This window comes from Gopherus flavomarginatus, chromosome 2 (genome assembly GCF_025201925.1).
Source record: "Gopherus flavomarginatus isolate rGopFla2 chromosome 2, rGopFla2.mat.asm, whole genome shotgun sequence".
In the NCBI taxonomy this organism is placed as follows: Eukaryota; Metazoa; Chordata; order Testudines; family Testudinidae; genus Gopherus; species Gopherus flavomarginatus.
Window position 1 is genome coordinate 98534852 of NC_066618.1, and position 17982 is coordinate 98552833.

The window sequence follows — 17982 nt, forward strand, 5'->3', positions numbered from 1 at the left end:
CACAGCCGCTCCAAGTCAGAGCCCCAGAGATCCCACGGAAATGATGAGCTGCATGCCATTCTAGAGGGTGCCCCTGCAACAACCCCACCCGTTGCTTCCCTCCTCCCACACCCCTTCTGGGCTACCGTGGCAGTGTCCCCCCATTTGTGTGATGAAGTAATAAAGAATGCAGGAATAAGAAACTAGGGGTTACAGTGGACGAGAAGCTGGATATGAGTCAACAGTGTGCCCTTGTTGCCAAGAAGGCTAACAGCATTTTGGGCTGTATAAGTAGGGGCATTACCAGCAGATCGAGGGATGTGATCATTCCCCTCTATTCAACATTGGTGAGGCCTCATCTGGATTACTTTGTCCAGTTTTGGGACACACTACAAAAAGGATTTGGAAAAATTAGAAAGAGTCCAACGGAGGGCAACAAAATTGATTAGGGGGCTGGAGCACATGACTTATGGGGAGAGACTGAGGGAACTAGGAATTTAGTCTGCAGAAGAGAAGAATGAGAGGGGATTTGATAGCTGCTTTCAACTACCTGAAAGGGGGTTCCAAAGAGGATGAATCTAGACTGTTCTCAGTGGTAGCAGATGACAGAACAAGGAGTAATGGTCTAAAGTTGCAGTGGGGGAGGTTTAGTTTGGATATTAAGAAAAACTTTTTCACTAGGAGGGTGGTGAAGCACTGGAATGGGTTACCTAGAGAGGTGGTGGAATTTCCTTCCTTAGAGGTTTTTAAAGTCAGGCTTGACAAAGCCCTTGCTGGGATGATTTAGTTGGGAATTGGCCCTGCTTTGAGTAGGGGATTGGACTAGATGACCTCCTGAAGTCCCTTCCAACACTGATATTCTATGATTCTATGAAAAGTAAAATCCTCACAAGATCTTTAAGTGCCTCTAAACATCTTGTGTTTGTTATTCTCTTGATGCCCATAGTAAGTATCCAATGCGTAAAATTACAGGGTAAAGGGTGTTCAGCCTATGAGCAGCGGGACTGCCTAAGGATTCTGAAGTGCTCTATAAATAATTAGGACACCTCTCCCATGCTGTGAATCCCCTGGAGCATGCACCCTTTAAAGGCCATCACTTTGTTTTCTGAGAGTGCTCAGGACTTGCTTTACATGCCTGCAGGGTATACGAGTGTGACTTTTTCTGACTATCTGGTATTCATGTTGGAAGGAATTCTACAAAAGGGGATTTTAAAAACAACAACACAGTAGTGGTGAGTTATTCCCATTCTCAGCCTAAAATATTAGGTAAGGAGTTTATATGTTAACACTGTCATTCTACTTGAAACAACAGAAGTGGAGAAAAATTCACATTACAGCTACCTCATTATCCCTTTATAATTACTAAGGCCTATATTTGGGGAAAAAGCTATAGGAGGCAGGAAAAGTGCTTCCAAAACTGAAAGTGTCATGCAAAGACCAAGCATTCATGGAGAAATCTCAGTCCAATACAAATTATTTTGGGGTTTCTGTGCTGTTCACCAGGTCCCGTTTCTCTCCACAAATGTGGCCACTCAGTGAGGAGCTGCAAATGGCTTTTGTTTGCCTTTTGTTTGCTATACAAGAAGAGCAGTGCATGCATATGCAAAAACATAGTGGAAGTTACTACTGCAAGGATCATTATTAATTATCACTCAGATACCTGATGGTTGCTAGGGGAGCATGCCACCCATTTGTGCGGTGGGCTTATGGGTCCTCAGAGCAGTGGAGGGGAGCATAATGTTCTCCATAAAACACTGGCTATCACATCAGGACTTGACAGGGACATTATTCAGTGAATAATAAACAAACAAATACCTAAGAGCATTCAGACAAGGATATTTTAAATTAATCTGTGGACTTACATGTCTGGCAGTTCTCTATGCCGGCACCCCAACAGTGGTCTTCTGTACAATTTGCATGACACTTGGAACCTAAAATGTAAATGTTACATTGATAGGAAAACCTTTATGATGTAACATGCAATTGTTAGATAACACACCAGGGCTGCCAGGAACTGAATCTTAGTCTTTCAGTCACAACATATCCCCCATGTGCCTGTTACTGGCGCTACAGGAGAGCTTCTGTGCCACACACTGAATAATGAGGATAAAATAAACATGAAATAGATACCCATTCAGTAAGCACTATCCATGCTGTGTACTGAATGAGGCAGGGGTCCTGTGGAAAAAACAGTATATGATCCTGTAATTAACTGCATCTTAATATATACGCATATATGTGTGGAGGGGCAGCAGGAAGGGTGGAGCATGAGGGAGATGGAGCAACATCTTAAGTCTGGCATTTCTTAATGTTTGATTGTTTGACTTTACCACCGTAACTTTCTTCTAACATACTCTTCTTGTATGTGATTCCCGATGTTTTTAAAGAAGCAAATTGAAAAAACAGAAATTCTATCATATGGAATCAGAGTGACCCCAGCATAGGTCATTGGCAGGGCTGGGATATTCAATCCACAGCACATACCTCTACTGCCTGAGCTAATGGTGTAATGAAGTAGGCAGTTATTCTTTATGTAGATCAGCCACTAGAGAAAGAGGAGAGAGACACTTTGCCAGTAGATTTCATAACTATTTTGCTGACAGCAGAGAAATATTGAGATGGATTCTGTTCCAGGGGAGTGTAATTTGCTGGTTACAAACCCTTCTTTCCCTGTCCCCACCTGCCTGTCTCTGTCCTTCTTTGCTCCATCCCCAACTTTGTCCCTTTCTGTTCACATCCACTCTCTCCAACTTCTGTCCCTCTCCACCCCGCCAGCTCCTGTATCAGTCTCCCTCAATTCTTATTCTCCCTGGGCCAATCTGTGCCTCTTCTGCTCCTCACCCCCCTGCTCCACTACCTCCTGCTCTTCCCCCTCTACATTTAAGTCAGGTTGCTTCCTCTTACTGCTTCACACTGCCTAGGTTCTAGCAGGGGAGGCACTGAGGGCACAGGAGAGAGAGAGAGAGTCTTCCTGCTCTTGGTTCCAGTGCTAGGCATCATAGTGGCTCACAGGACCTAGGAGAAGCACTTGCAAGGAAACTTCTGCTTAGCCCCTGAAGCTCTGGGCTGGAGAATACTCAGGACTCATCTACACTTACAGTGTTGTAGTGCTTAGTGAAGAAGTTACCTATGGACAGGAGACTTTCTCCCTATGACACTGACAGACTAGCTCAGGTCAGAGACATAGGCCAATTCATTTGTGTGTGAATATCAAAGCAGTTAAATGTATTAGTATATATTTAGGCCAATTCACATGTGTGTTAACAGAGATCAAAGGAGATGTTAATTGTATTGCTTTAGCCTATCTATATCATGTTGTTCACTATTGCATTACATTAAGCATGCCTGATAATTAAATAACCCTAGATCAAAGGGTGTGTTAATATAAGAGTGTAGTCAGGTGTTAGAATTTCATGAAAACTAATGGAATGTTATTTGTATAGTTTTCACTTATCTATTCCTATTACAATGTAACGGCAGGCATTTAACTAAATAACTCATCAAATGCAAATGGAGGAGAGTGCTAAATTCAAAGCAACTGACCATTGTGTGGGTTCAGATACTTGTCAGATTGTTGTCTGTGAAAAGAAGCTACCAGTACTGATTCAAAGGAAGATCCTTTATCTCTAGACTACTTGGATTCTAACAGGGCAGAATACTTGAATGAATAGACGGAGACCTCCAGAATTATTCTGGGTAGCCCTGGAAAAGACTTTTGGGAAACCAGCAGATTACTACATCTCTGCTATCATTTTGGATTTGCAAACTTTGACTCACCTGTTATAATATTTTACCTGCTTTAACCTCTCAATAATTCATTCTTTTTTCTTAGCTAATAAACCTATAGTTAATTTACTATAGAATTGGCTGCCAGCGAGGTCTTTGGTGTAAGATTCCGAGTACCAACTGATCTGGGAGTAAGTGACTGGTCATTTGGAACTGGGAGAAACTTGACAGGGTGTGATTTTTGGTTTATGTGACCATCACTAAGTTCAGTTTGTCTGGGTGACAAGCTAGGCTTGAGAGGCTAAGGGGACTGTCTGTGACTCCATGTAAGACTGGCATAGTGATCCAGCAGTTCACGCTTGTTATTGGCTTGGTGAAATCTAATAATAGAATATACCACCAGTCTGGGGTGTCTGCCCTTGTTTTCTGACAGTCTGCCCCGAGACAGGCACTCACACTTGTGAGCCACTCCAGACAGCATGCCGGTCCTGTCACCGTAAGTACTGCACCTCACTGAGAACTCGTAGCTGTGTTGACAGGAGAAGCCCTCTCAGCACTGTCTACACCAGGAATTTGGTCGATATTACTGTGTCACTCAGGGGTACGGATTTTCTACACCCTGGAGAAACATAGTTATCCTCGCATAAGTTTGTACTGCAGACCAGGGCTCAGTTACTTTAGGGGATGGCACATGCAAAGTCTGGTTGGCACACAGGAGTCGTAAGGAGATGGAGCATGTCCAGTACAGATAATATGGCTGTCATACTATATTAAGCCTCTTCTGAGCATATGTGAACTGTGATTTTTCAGAGGTTTATAAATAACTTGGCTAAATTTGGATGAATGTTCAGATGGATGGCAAAAGGCACATTCCTGACATCAGGGCAACCCCCAACCCCCTGACAAATTTCAAATGCCTACTCCAGAGTATGGAGTTTCTCAACAAAATGGTTGAAATAATTATTTTAATACAAGCAAAATTACTTATTTTCTCCTAATCTTGTTCTCAGAAGTAGCTCAACCTTTTCAGCTGAAACTTTTCAGCCACATGTATATGTTATTGGACTATTATCTCAGTTAAGAACGCTGCATATAATGCTGAATTAACAAAGCTGATTTTCTGAAGGAAAAATCAGGATTCCATCTTTTTAAAATTGCTTATATAAAATAAACGAAACTAAGAACTTGCCAGTTAGTGTTTGCTATTGATACCGTAGATGTGTAGGTAGTCAGAATTAGAGCCCTAACTTGAAGAGCATGTGTATCTACAATCTGCATCTAGAACTGGACAGAATGGAACATGAAACAAATACATCATCTCTGGGAACTAAAAACTGAAAGACTAACTGGCCTCCTCACCTTGAAACTCTGTATGGTTAAAGCTCATGGCCAGTAACATGGATAGTAATTTGTCATGTAAATCAATATTTTTGAATAATACACCACTGACAATGAAACAAATTTGACTGTATTTGCAAACAATTGGCAACATTTACTCTAACCACAGGGTAATTCCTCTCCACAGCTCTGACAAAAGTAATTGTCAGCACTGAACTATGCAGCACACAAAATGAAAACAAGTAAACTAACTGATCTGTAGAGTTAGTACAGGGATAGTACCTTCCAATCTTTATCCCTCCCGCCTTATTTTTTGTTATTGTTTTTTGTTGTTGTTGCTTTGTTTTGCTTTTTATTTTTGTTTGTTTTCTAATGACAGGTAAAATCCCAGGGACACAATTATCTTGCATGCTCATTATTTAAAAAGAAAAATGGCTGCCTGAACAGATTAATCTGAAACTCACTACATTTAAGGCGTACACTTCTAACCCACTATAACGCGACCCAGTATAACATGGTTTCACGTATAACACAGTAGCAGAGGGGCTCTGACGGCGTTTTAAAGGGTCCAGGGCTCTGGCTGCTACAGGGAGTCCCACTGGAGCCCTGCCGCTGTTAACCCAAGGCTGCAGTAGCATGGCTCGCCGGCGATTTAAAGGGGCCGGGCTCACCGCAGTGGCTGGAGCCCGGAGCTCTTTAAATCACCTCCAGAGTCCTGCTGCCCCTACCCTGATATAACAGGGTTTCAGCTATAACATGGTAGGGGTTTTTGGCTCCCCATGACTGCAATATAGCGGAGTAGAGGTGTATTTCTTTCTAGGACAGTTTTGTCCAGCTAGTAAGATGTGGCTCTTTCCAACCCCTCACTGCCAAAATAGCTGAACAAATGCCAATACTTGTCTAATAACTGACTGATTTACTGTTGGACCAAAGGGATTCAAGTTTAAAAGTTAAGGGTTAAAATGTCCATAGTAGTCAGGGCCAAGCTCTGCTGACTTACACCTCCTACAATCCCATTGACTGCAGTGGGGTTCCAGGGTGTATGTCAACAGTGTGTGTGCATGCTAGTGCTTAGTCAATTACTCAACTGAAGTAGATCAGAAAATACACGTTGTGCCAATCTGTAGTGTCAAAAATGCCCAAGAATTATAAACAAACTCTTTTCTCCCCTCTTAAAATTTTGTGAACTGAATTTAGATCTTACAAAAGGATTAACAGTACTGGTGTGGATCAGAATTAAGCATGAGGACATGTCATGTAAGCTTCCAAATATACACCTACCTCCGTGCTGATCTAAAGTATCGCTATTTATCCATTTCTGGTCTTAATTTTGCAAAGATTTCCTAATACTGTCAAAATATAGGTAGAGTTCATGATATTCACAAATAGGAATTAGGGCCTCAACCCAGCAACGCATTTAAGCACCTTGGGAGTACACACATACTTAAATTTAAGCATACGCTTAAGAACTTTGCTGAATCAGGGCCTTACGCTGTAAATTTAAAATCATTGGAAAGAAAATATGTATGCATTATATTGATGTGTGTCGTTTTCATGGAAGCAGCACACATTTAAGGCCCAACCCAAAGTCCACTGATATCAGTGGGAGCCAATCCACTGGCTTCAGTGTGCTTTGGATCAGTCTCTTAGGTCCAAATCTTGGTCCTAGTAAATTTAATAACAAAATATAATTGATTTCTGTGTAAGTAGGATTTGAAGTCAATGCATTTACATAAAAGTGTTTGCAGAAATGGGGCTCTATAATGCAATAAGTAGATTGATGGTACTGCTGTGTGTAATGGAGTGACTACTGTTTTGTTAAATGTACACTTACAATCAGCCAGATTATTTTGATATTCCAACTGTATTACAGGTTTTTTGTTCAAATCAATAATGTCATCCCACAGAATTGTGTCCATGTTGCACAGCTGTGGATTGTTGCTGATTTTAACTCCTCCATTAAGAATTTCTGCAAAAGAAAAATAGGACAAAAATGAAGCAATTGCATTATTGCTCTCTGTCTTCCCTCATGAAAAGGATAAACACATTCATCAGATGCCATGTTAATGGAAATGGACAATGTACAATATATTATTGAAATAAGTCACATAACTAACTGTCGAATAAGGGTCCAGTGCTGCAGCCTTTGCACATCCAACCCTCTCCCCCCAAAGTGAAGCCAATGCTAATTATGGATGTGCACAAAATGCAAACGGGGTGTCAAAATCAATGTCTCCATTTCTGGGTGCTCAGACTGAAACACTTTGAGGTTCTCAACACTTTCTGAAAATCAAGCCCCTTCTAAGGCATCTCAAATTGGCACAAAAAAATCTCTGTTTTGGGCCAACACTCATTACTCTGTAATTATATAGGGCCTAAGTGGATTAACCCCTGGAGGTCCTAGGCCTATGCATTGTAAAACAAGGAACTTTCCATCACTACCAGTAACCTGGGTAGTTATAAAGTGGGCAGGTATTGGAATAAACTACGTTCAACTTCATTCAGAGTGTCTCTCATTTGGAACAGGACTCTAAAGGTGAATGCTTCTTAAATAAAGCTTTTCATAAAGATCTGGGAGTTTGCTTCAAATAAAGTAACAGTTCAGAACTACATTGTCTGCCCTAACCACTTCACCTGATAATCGTTTCATTGGCAGATTCCTGAGTCCACTGGTTTTATTTATATTTGTGTGATAATTGGAAAAAATTGCCAGTGCGTAAAAGTTCTCATAAAGCACGTTTCCTCGGATGATCTGGAGATTGTCCAGTGGAATGCTATCTACGTTGTTGAGTGCTATTAACACGTAGCCTGCAACCTCCTGTATGGTCTGAGGAAAATCAGAAGGAACAAAACATTTAGTGTCATTGTATCAAGCTGTTTCTCTAAACTGTTTGCTGAGAAGAAAACAAGATTCATTTGAGAGATTAACCCCTCAGAACTCAGATCAGTGATCCACCCATGCATCTCTGGTAACCCACAGCTCTTTACTTTTTATACATAGGTGAGCTACATTTGATATAATTACTCCCATAATCTCTCTGCATTCAAAAATATTGTAACCTGATAACTAAGCACGAAATGAACTGAGTACTGAAAACACATTATTTTAAAAGCACAAATCTGAGGAAGGATGATCTAGTGCAGGGCTTCTCAAACTTCATTGCACTATGATCTCCTTCTGACAACAAATTTATTGCATGACCTCAGGAGAGGGGATTGAAGCCTGAGCCCATCCAAGCCATGCGGCTCCAGGCAGAGGGGCCAAAGCCCGAGCCCCATCATCCTGGGAAGGGGGGGCCCAAAGCAAAGCCCAAGGGCTTCATCTCCAGGCAGGGGGCCTGTCATAAACAGACAGTTTTACCTGTAAAGGGTTAAGAAGCTCGGTGAAACTGGCTGACACCTGACCAGGGGACCAATCGGGGGACAAGATACTTTCAAATCTTGGTGGAGGGAAGTCTTTGTTTGTGCTGTTTGTTTTGTTTGCTGTTCGCTCTTGGGGCTAAGAGGGACCAGACGTACACCCAGGTTTTCTCCAATCTTTCTGAATCAGTCTCTCACGTTTCAAAATAGTAAGTATAGCCAGGAAAGGCAGATTAGTCTTACGTTTGTTTTCTTAACTTGTAAATGTGTATTTTGCTGGAAGGATTTTTACCTCTGTTTGCTGTAACTTTGAATCTCAGGCGGGGGTGGGGGGGAGAGGAGAGTCCCTCTAGTCTATATGACTCTGAATACCCGGTAAACATTTACCATCCTGATTTTACAGAGATAATTTTTACTTTTTCTTTCTTTAATTAAAAGCTTTCTTTTTAAGAACCTGATTGATTTTTATCCTTGTTTTAAGACCCAAGGGGATTGGGTCTGAACTCACCAGGGACTGGTGCAGGAAAACGAGGGGGTGGGGAGGTTAATTCCTCTTTGTTTTAAGATCCAAGAAGTTTGGATCAGTGTAGCCTCTCAGGCAACCCAAGGGGGGGAAGTCTGGGGTGGGGAAAGGAGGGGGAATGGTTTATTTCTCCTTGTTTTAAGACCCAAGGGGTTTGGGTCTTGGGTTCCCCAGGGAAGGTTTTGGGGGAACAGGAAGTGTGCCAAACATTATATTTTTGGCTGGTGGCAGCGTTATCAGATCTAAGCTAGGAATTAAGCTTAGAAGGGTCCATGCAGGTCCTCACTTTTTGGACGCTAAAGTTCAAAGTGGGGGAAAAAAACCTTGACAGGGCCTGTAACCTGAGCCCCACAGCCCAGGGCTGAAGCCAAAGCCTGAGCCTCGGGTGGCGGGGCTCAGGCTTCGGCCTCAGCCAGTCTAACACCAGCCTTGGCAACCCCATTAAAACGGGGTCATGACCCACTTCGGGGTCCCAACCCACAGTTTGAGAAACGCTGATCTAGCATGTAAGGTATCAAACTGGCAGTCAGGAGAGCTGAGTTCTACTCCCAGCTGTTCCACAGCCTTCCTGTGCTATCTGGTTGCACCATGCCAGAAAGCACTTTTTTCAATACATCCACTAAAATGTTTATGTCCCTTTCTTTTCAATTCCCTCCCAACAATAGTTCATTCACTTGTGCATGGGCATGAGCATGAGACAAGTGTAGTACTGGAAAGTAGTCCATGCATTACTGTCTAGGATTATCCTTGAAGGTCACTCAAAATTATTGTCTGGACAGAACACAGCTGGCTTACTTAGTGCAGGAACATATTACACAAATAATGATGGATGGTGATGTTACATGTTTTGGTTTCTAGTTATTAGGGAGATTACATCTTTTGCCAGGTATCACCAAGGCAGTAGAATGCTCAGACTAATGATAGGTCATCTTCACTGAAGAGCCATCAACACTGCAGTTTGCTTCACTGGGCTGACAACCCTCAAAATGTGGTTATACTTGGGGCACAGTGCAGAGCTTTTTTATTTCCTTTGGGAGCATGGGGGTGGGAGGGGAATAGGAGTGCAATACTTTTCCCATTTAAAATAATTACTTTTGAGCAGTGGGTGATGAGCATGAGAAAAACTGCTTGCTAGGTGCTGTGAAATCATTGATATGAGTACAGTATATCCTATGGTAGACTGGTATTTTAGAATTCCATTCTGTGATGTCTCTAACTGACAATCAGTAACTATGTGTTTGAACAGGTTTTTACATTAGTCACCACATGTTATATATATCTGACCCTTCACCTTCAAAAACAATTCAATTCCTTAAACAGGTAATTCTTCAGACTAGAAAAATATCTCGATTAGCAGTTAACTTCTCTTGAAGTTGTGCACATCTCACCAATGCACATTGTGTGCTGGATCAGAGCAACATGATTAGCTACACTAACCTTCAGGAACGAAAGATCATGATTGCGTGTCACATATGTGATCTCCAGATTGCCAAGTACCACCTCACAATTGTTATATATCCTTTGCAGGCTGATGAAATGGTACTCCATGTTCCCCAGCTGGGCCAGCTTGTTACTTGTTCCTTGGCAAACTGTAAGGAGAAAGAAAGCAGCATGAAACAAGGATGAACAGGTACAGAATGGGCAGCTGTCCAGCCACCTTTACAAGCATTAAATCAGTATAAATGAAGTGTAAGCACAGATTGTCATGAAAAGCGATACCACCTCTCTACTGCGTTTCCCATTATCTAATAACTGTAATTAGTTAGGAATGAGCAACGAATATCCCTCCATCATCTACTTTTTGTCATGGAAAGAGCCAATGGGCAGCTTCTGATTTTGGGACCCTGATCTAAGTAGCCCCAGGAGTTTTGTACCTGAAACAAAATTAAAATCCATGGTGAATGGCCATGGATTTAACGTCATCAAACTCTATTAAAATGGAACCGTGCTTCAAAAGGTGACTAAAAAGGAGGGTGTAGATTTTTATGGCATTGAAATTTGCTCCAATTGCCATTGGGGGAGGATAGGTGGGTTGTCTTTTCTTCTAAACTCCCAATGCTACAAACTTATCAGACTGTGTCCTCCTCATGCATCATCTTCAGAAAAAAAAATACTGCAGTTCAAATTAGGCCCTTGTTTATACCTGTGCAACCTCACAAGGCAATCTAATAATGCTTCACAAACATAATTAAGGGTATAATTTGGCCTAGACAATGTATGAATGATGATGAAGAGGCAATATACTGATGATGATACAAGATAAAGACCCAGCATTACTTTCAGATCCCAGCTTTATGACTGGAAGTTAGAAAAAATATTTTTAGTTTTTACTTGTGAATTAAAACACATTTGTATTAAATTTACTGAGACATGGAATCCCAAAATGGATGCCTGTGGTCACTCTTCACATTAGAACACATGAAGTCAGGAATTTAGAGCCATCATGTTCTTCCATTCCACTGAATAGAAGGGAGTGCTGACTATTAGCTGTTCAGGCTTTCTGCTGCCAGCCTCATATTCTGCTCAGCTGAGGCTGGCAGAAACCCCATAATGCCTGGTGCATTAGATAGAGAGCCCTAGGCATTTCCAAACAACTGTGCCCTGTAAGACCATTAAAAGAAATATAGGGTTTCCTTCAGTTACAGCTCAAAAGTAATAGAAGCTGCATGCTTGTGACTCCATGCCACACCATAGGGTCAAAGAAGGTCCTGTCCCTCAGAAGAGTCTTTATGGACTGGGGAAAAGGCATATTCTGAATGGCTTGAAGTACCTTTCCGGGCTGCTTTAGGCAAAGCAAGTGACCACCTGACACATGCTCAAAAAGCCAGAGGTAAGAGATATAAGGGTACCCAGTGAGGGCAATGTAACATATTGAGTTTATTGAACCCAATTCTCCAGGCAAGTTGTTTTGCTGCCTGCCCCTGCCAATCAAAGCCGCAGGATTCAGCTTGAGAATCCCAAACAAATTGAGTCCTGCAGGGTTCACACAGCTCTAGCCATGATAAACATTTGGATGCCTGATTGATGAGAGAGTTGTACTGACATACTTTTGCCTTGAAGCATAAACATACTTAGCCTAAGTCTGCATTTTCAGTAGGGAGGCAAGTGGCTCCACACAGAGCGCTGCTGAGGTTATGTACATTTAGGGCGGGGCGATGGAAAAATTAGTACTTGCTTGGCATTCTATTATCCCCTTTTTAGCAAAACTAGCGGAACTGTCAAAAATTTGCACCAGTGCATTTAACCATAACAAAAGAATAGCACAAGTGCTTTTGTGTGAAATGCTTTGTTATAACACAGCTCATCTAACTGTTCAATTCAGTATTACATAACAGAACCCTCTCTGACAACTCCCAACCTCCACCCCCCATTCATCCCATCATTCCCCAGGTTATTTTCCCATAGCTAAAATTAAAACATATCTCTGTGCCATACCAACAAAAACGAGAGAAGTAGAATGGCACATGAAACAATACACATTCAAACACTGAACACTTCGGTGCCAGCCACCTTACAAATGCACATCCAGGGCCAATTCTGGTGCAAAGCAGGAGCGACTTCATGTACATCTCTACCCCGATATAACATGAATTCGGATATAACACGGTAAAGCAAAACTCGGGGGGGGGAGCTGTGCAGTCCGGTGGATCAAAGCAAGTTCGACATAATGCGGTTTCACCTATAACGCGGTAAGATTTTTTGGCTCCCGAGGACAGCGTTATATCGGGGTACAGGTGTACTTCAGCAGGAGCAGGACTGGGCCCTTGTTTGCAATCAAAAGCTGATGCCAAATCTTTCAGTGCTACACTGGAAGGATGAGCTTTATTTGTGCTTAGGGAAGAAACAACACAAGCTAAGGAAACAACCAGGATGTTAGAGCCAGGGATGCAGAAACGACACCTGTAAAAGATTCACTCCACAACGGATGTTTTTGTAGTAGAAAGAATAGCCTAATAAAGCAGAGCTAAAAATGAAAACATTTTTATTTCTCAGTACAGTGATCACCGTTAAGGAGTTATCCTTTACCCACAGCCAGCACAAAATGATATCAGATACCACACTACTTTGCCTATATTTAAAATAGGTGGTTGGCTCATGTATTACAGCGATAAGTATATGATAATATGGCGGTACGTGATATTGTTGTGTAGCAACTGTTAGCAAAGGGGATCTTTTTAATAGGGTCCACTATAATTACATAATGTAAGCCTCATGTCATAGAACTGTTTCAGAGTGGTAGCCGCGCTAGTCTGTATCAGCAAAAACAACGAGGAGTCCTTGTGGCACCTTAGAGACTAACAAATTTATTTGGGCACAAGCTTTCATGGACTAGAACCTACTTCATCAGATGCATGGAATGAAAAATACAGGAGCAGTTATAAATACATGAAAGGATGGGGGTTGCTTTACCAAGTATGAGGTCAGTCTAATGAGACAATTCAATTAACAGCAGGATACCAAGGGAGGAAAAATAACTTTTGAAGTAGTAAGAGCGTGACCCATTATAGACAGTTGACAAGAAGGTGTGAGTAACAGTAAGGAGAAATTAGTATTGGGGAAATTAAGTTTAGGTTAAGTTAATGACCCAACCACTCCCAGTCTTTATTCAGGCCTAATCTGATGGCATCCAGTTTGCAAATTAATTCCAGTTCTGCAGTTTCTCATTAGAGTCTGTTTTTGAAATATTTCTGTTGAAGAATTGCCACTTTTAGGTCTGTTATTGAGTGACCAGAGAGACTGAAGTGTTCTCCTACTGGTTTTTTAATGTTATGATTCCTGATGTCAGATTTGTGTTCATTTATTCTTTTGTGAAGAGAGTTTCCGGTTTGGCCAATGTACACGGTAGAGGGGCATTGCTGGCACATGATGGCATATATCACATTGGTAAATGTGCAAGTGAACGAGCCCAGGATGGTGTGGCTGATGAGGTTAGGTCCCATGATGGTGTCCCTTGAATAGATATGTGGACAGAGTTGGCACTGGGGTTTGTGGCAAGGTTTGGTCCCTAGGTTGGTGTTTTTATTGTGTAGTTGCTGGTGAGCATTTGCTTCAGTTTGAGGGGCTGTCTGTAAGCAAGGACCGATCTATGAGAGAGTGAGGGATCATCCTTCAGGATAGGTTGTAGATCCTTAATGATGTGCTGGAGAGGTTTTAGTTAGGGGCTGTAGGTGACCGCTAGTGACGTTCTGTTACATTCTTTGTTGGGCCTGTCTTGTCGTAGGTGACTTCTTGGTACCCTTCTGGCTCTGTCAATCTGTTTCTTCACTTCACTGGGTGGGTACTGCTGTTTTAAGAAAGCTTGATAAAGATTCTGTGGGTGTTTGTCTCTTTCTGAGGGATCGAAGCAAATGCAGTTGCATCTTAGAGGTTGGCTGTAGACAACGGATCGTGTGATGTGGTCTGGATGAAAGCTGGAGGCATGTAGGTAAGTATAGCAGTCAATAGGTTTCCGGTATAGGGTGTTGTTTATGTGACCATCGCTTATTAGCATGGTAGTGTCTAGGAAGTGAACCTCGTGTGTGGACTGGTCCAGGCTGAGGCTGATGGTAGGCTGGAAATCGTTGAAATCTTGGTGGAATTCCTCAAGGGCCTACTTCCCATGGGTCCAGGTGATGAAGATGACATCAATGTGGCACAAGAAGAGTAGGGGCATAAAGGGACGAGAGCTGAGGAAGCGTTGTTCTAAGTCAGCCATAAAAATGTTGGCATACTGAGGGGCCACTGACTTGAAGGTATAAATTGTCCCCAAATCTGAAATAGTTGTGAGTGAGGACAAAGCCACAAAATTCAGCCACCAGGTTTGCCGTGATGATATCAGGGATGCTATTCCTGATAGTTTGAAGCCCATCTTAATATGGAATGTTAGTGTAAAGAGATTCTACATCCATAGTGGCTAGGATGGTGTCTTCTGGAAGATCATCAAAGGATTGTATTCAGAGTAGCAGCCGTGTTAGTCTGTATCTGTAAAAAGAACAGGAGTACTTGTGGCACCTTAGAGGATTGTAGTTTCCTCAGGAAGTCAGTGGTGTCTTGAAGATAGCTAAATAGATATATGTTTAAGGTTACTTACTGTCTTTGAACTACACACACAATTCTCATTTATGTCTACACAGTGTGTGAGAGGATCAAGAGTAGTACGCAGCCCTTCCATATTTGCTTCAGAACTAGATTGTTTCATTGATTGAAAAATTCTTTAATCAAACAAGATATTTCAACTCTGATTTCAAACTTCAGCATCCCCAACTCTTACATGTTTAAGAAGTTGCCTTGAGTCCTTTTGACTCAAGCATGAGAGCTGTGAATTATCACAGGAGTCATACGACGGGCCTCTCTCACCACAGGACAGTCATATTAGAAAGACAGAAAGATGGAAACACTACTTAGTACTGAAATACATTGCAGAATGTGTCATTAATAGGAATTCTGCATATGTCAAGAGAGAGGAGTGCCGGAGCTGAGATTTGCTATGGAGATGTACAAGAGGAATTTTGTCCTTTTGTTTTCCTCGGCCAACTGAAATGTTATCTCTTAAAACTTCATAATAAAGAACCTGATTCTCAGCTGACATAAATGGGTATAGGTGGAAGATCTGACTCTAAAATGGTGTGCATTTAAAATGATGTCTTTGTACCCGGTCAAATACAGATGATCAGTAGCAAACAAAGCTTAGGTTAGTCTTGGAGCCAAAGTAACCTATCAACCTACACCGATCTTCAGAACTTGACACACAATAAGCAGGACTCTCCTCCAGAGGAGCACTCATTCATGGTACCCTGCCTGTGTTCACTGACCAACAAAGTATTCAAGAATTTTAAATCAGCCACTGAAATCGCACGTATTACTGAGTTAGTAGTTGACCTTTCAAAGATTTACATTAATAATCTGTGAATAAGTTAATTTATGTCTTTTTCTAGCTTAAAGGTAGTTTGGAGCTCTATTAGAACTGACAAAACTGGCTCCAAATCCCATTGTACAATTTTACCAAGATAACTTCTGCGTGTCTGCCAACAAATAATAGTCTGGGCTTGAAAAATCCTGCCTGTGGCAAGTAAGGAGACCTAACCCATCAATTTCTGCAGAAAGTACTCTTTAATTTAAAAAAGTACATTTCTAGTTCTTATGGTTGCAATGAAAGCCTTCCAAAAGAGAACCAATGAGGTGCGGTTTTCCTGAATCTGCAGCAAAACAGCTTTGTGCATCTGCTGCTGCTGACTGGGTGCAGAAATCAACAAGAACCTGGTTGATTTCATTGGTGCTGTATAGGCTCCTATGGAAAGGGGGGATGTGGACAAGAATCTTCTGATTTCCCTCTTCTGATGCCTCTTGTGAAAGCTACAAGGAACCTCAGATGCTGGAGCTGGTCAATGGGAAGACCCAAAACACAGAGGCTGGAGAGTAGCAGATATCCCTCTAATAGTCTCAGGGGATAGAAAAAGAGTGAGAGAGCGCTCCTTTTTCCCTTCTAGCAGCAGTGCCTGGGCGGTATGGACATGTATGAGCACAGGCCTGATACAAATGATGGAGTTTCAAAACAGGGTCCGGTGATAGCATTCTGATAGGCATCCCAGCACCCACTTCCTTCCCAGCATTTTAGAGGTAGGGAAAGATTTGATGAATGTTCAACACAGATTGTCATAAGCCATGGATCAAAACAAGAACACCATCAGCCTCAGAGGAATACAGAACAACACAATACTGCAATAAAGATTTCCCCCCCAAGCAAGGGTATGTAGTCACCTGCTGGAAGGTAGTGAACTGTTTGATACTCTCGGGGAGGCCTCAGCCACCATTGTTCTAAGTGCAAGTAAGAGGTTTAAGGCCATCTTATAGCAACTTTTCCTTGACTTCTGTTTGCACAGAAGATACAGGGTAAGATCTTCAGTTGATGTAAGCAGATCTAGTTCTACCGAGTCCTCTTTATGCCAATTTATACCAGCTGAGGACCTGGCTCATCATTTTTGTGCTGGGCAAATTAGGTAAGAAGAATAATTAATACAAAACACCCCTCCCTACCAAACCCACTAAATTAATAATTTTTAAAGAAGCACTTGACAAATTTCCCAAATAAAATGTTTTGAAAGAGAGGGAAATGGCGTAGTAACTTTTTATGAATAGGGCCATTAATCGCCAATACTTTGCTTTGTACTTTCTGAATGTGACTGTCATTTTAACTCTGTTCTAAAACATTAGTTTTGGCCAGAGAAGAGAAAAAAAGTTTTTATTATAATAAATTTGTGAAGACTAAACAATACATCTTGATACTCTACATCTGTTGGATTATAATGGAGTGTAATTTTGTCTAGTCCACAAAAACCTGGATTTGTGAAGGCCATATACACAAACATGCAGGATTCATGTCTCTAAACAGAGATTTCAGCAGTATGCATGAGTGTGTGATAGAGAAATATACAATGAATTAACCTCTTGAAAGATGGATGTATTCACACTCTCTTGCACTCAGAGGGACAGATTCTGGTCCCACATATACTCTTTTAAAGAATTAATATAACACCACTGATGCTTACATGTTTCAAACATCAGTGACAGTACTGATCTCTTTTGGGATACCTTATGCACTGTGCTAGATACACTTCCATACACAGTCAATATGTGTAAACTTTCACTTATCTTAAATAGTTGCAGCATTCTGTATTTATAAAAGGCTGCAATAAATAAATAAATAAAAATTCCATATCAAACCCCTGAGTCAGAGTGTTCCTCCAAATATTAAGAAAGCTGAGATCCAGATCTGACCTTCAAGGCATGGGCTAATCTTTAAAAGAAACAGACTTTGCTTTTTTCTGAATGTGAATATAACACAAATATGGCTAGCCTGAATATTTTAGATACACAAAAGTGTGCAGCTGCGATCTGCTGGATTGAGAACAGGGCTGAAAGTCAGAAAGTCTGGGTTCTGTTCCTAACACTGCCACAGAGTAGCTGCGTGATTCTGGGGAAGTCACTTAACTTGGCTGAGCCCCAGTCACCCCATCTGTAAAACAGCGATAATGAGGCTGTTGCTCAGTCTTTGTAAGGTGCCTTGAGATCTACTCAAG

At 41.6% G+C, this 17982-nt stretch overlaps 1 protein-coding gene across 4 annotated transcripts in view; it reads right to left on the reverse strand.

Annotated features, from left to right (window-relative positions):
* Positions 1–17982, reverse strand: part of EGFR (epidermal growth factor receptor) — a 217374-nt gene that overhangs the window by 63534 nt on the left and 135858 nt on the right. For 3 of the 4 annotated variants that reach the window (XM_050937671.1, XM_050937669.1, XM_050937668.1), the window contains exons 2-5: positions 10364–10515; positions 7678–7870; positions 6878–7012; positions 1842–1910 (exon numbers count right to left, since the gene is read on the reverse strand). In XM_050937671.1, the coding sequence (XP_050793628.1) occupies positions 1842–1910; positions 6878–7012; positions 7678–7870; positions 10364–10474 (508 nt within the window). In that variant the 5' untranslated portion in view covers positions 10475–10515. The remainder of the gene's footprint in view (positions 1–1841; positions 1911–6877; positions 7013–7677; positions 7871–10363; positions 10516–17982) is intronic. The other variant, XM_050937670.1, reaches the window with a different exon arrangement.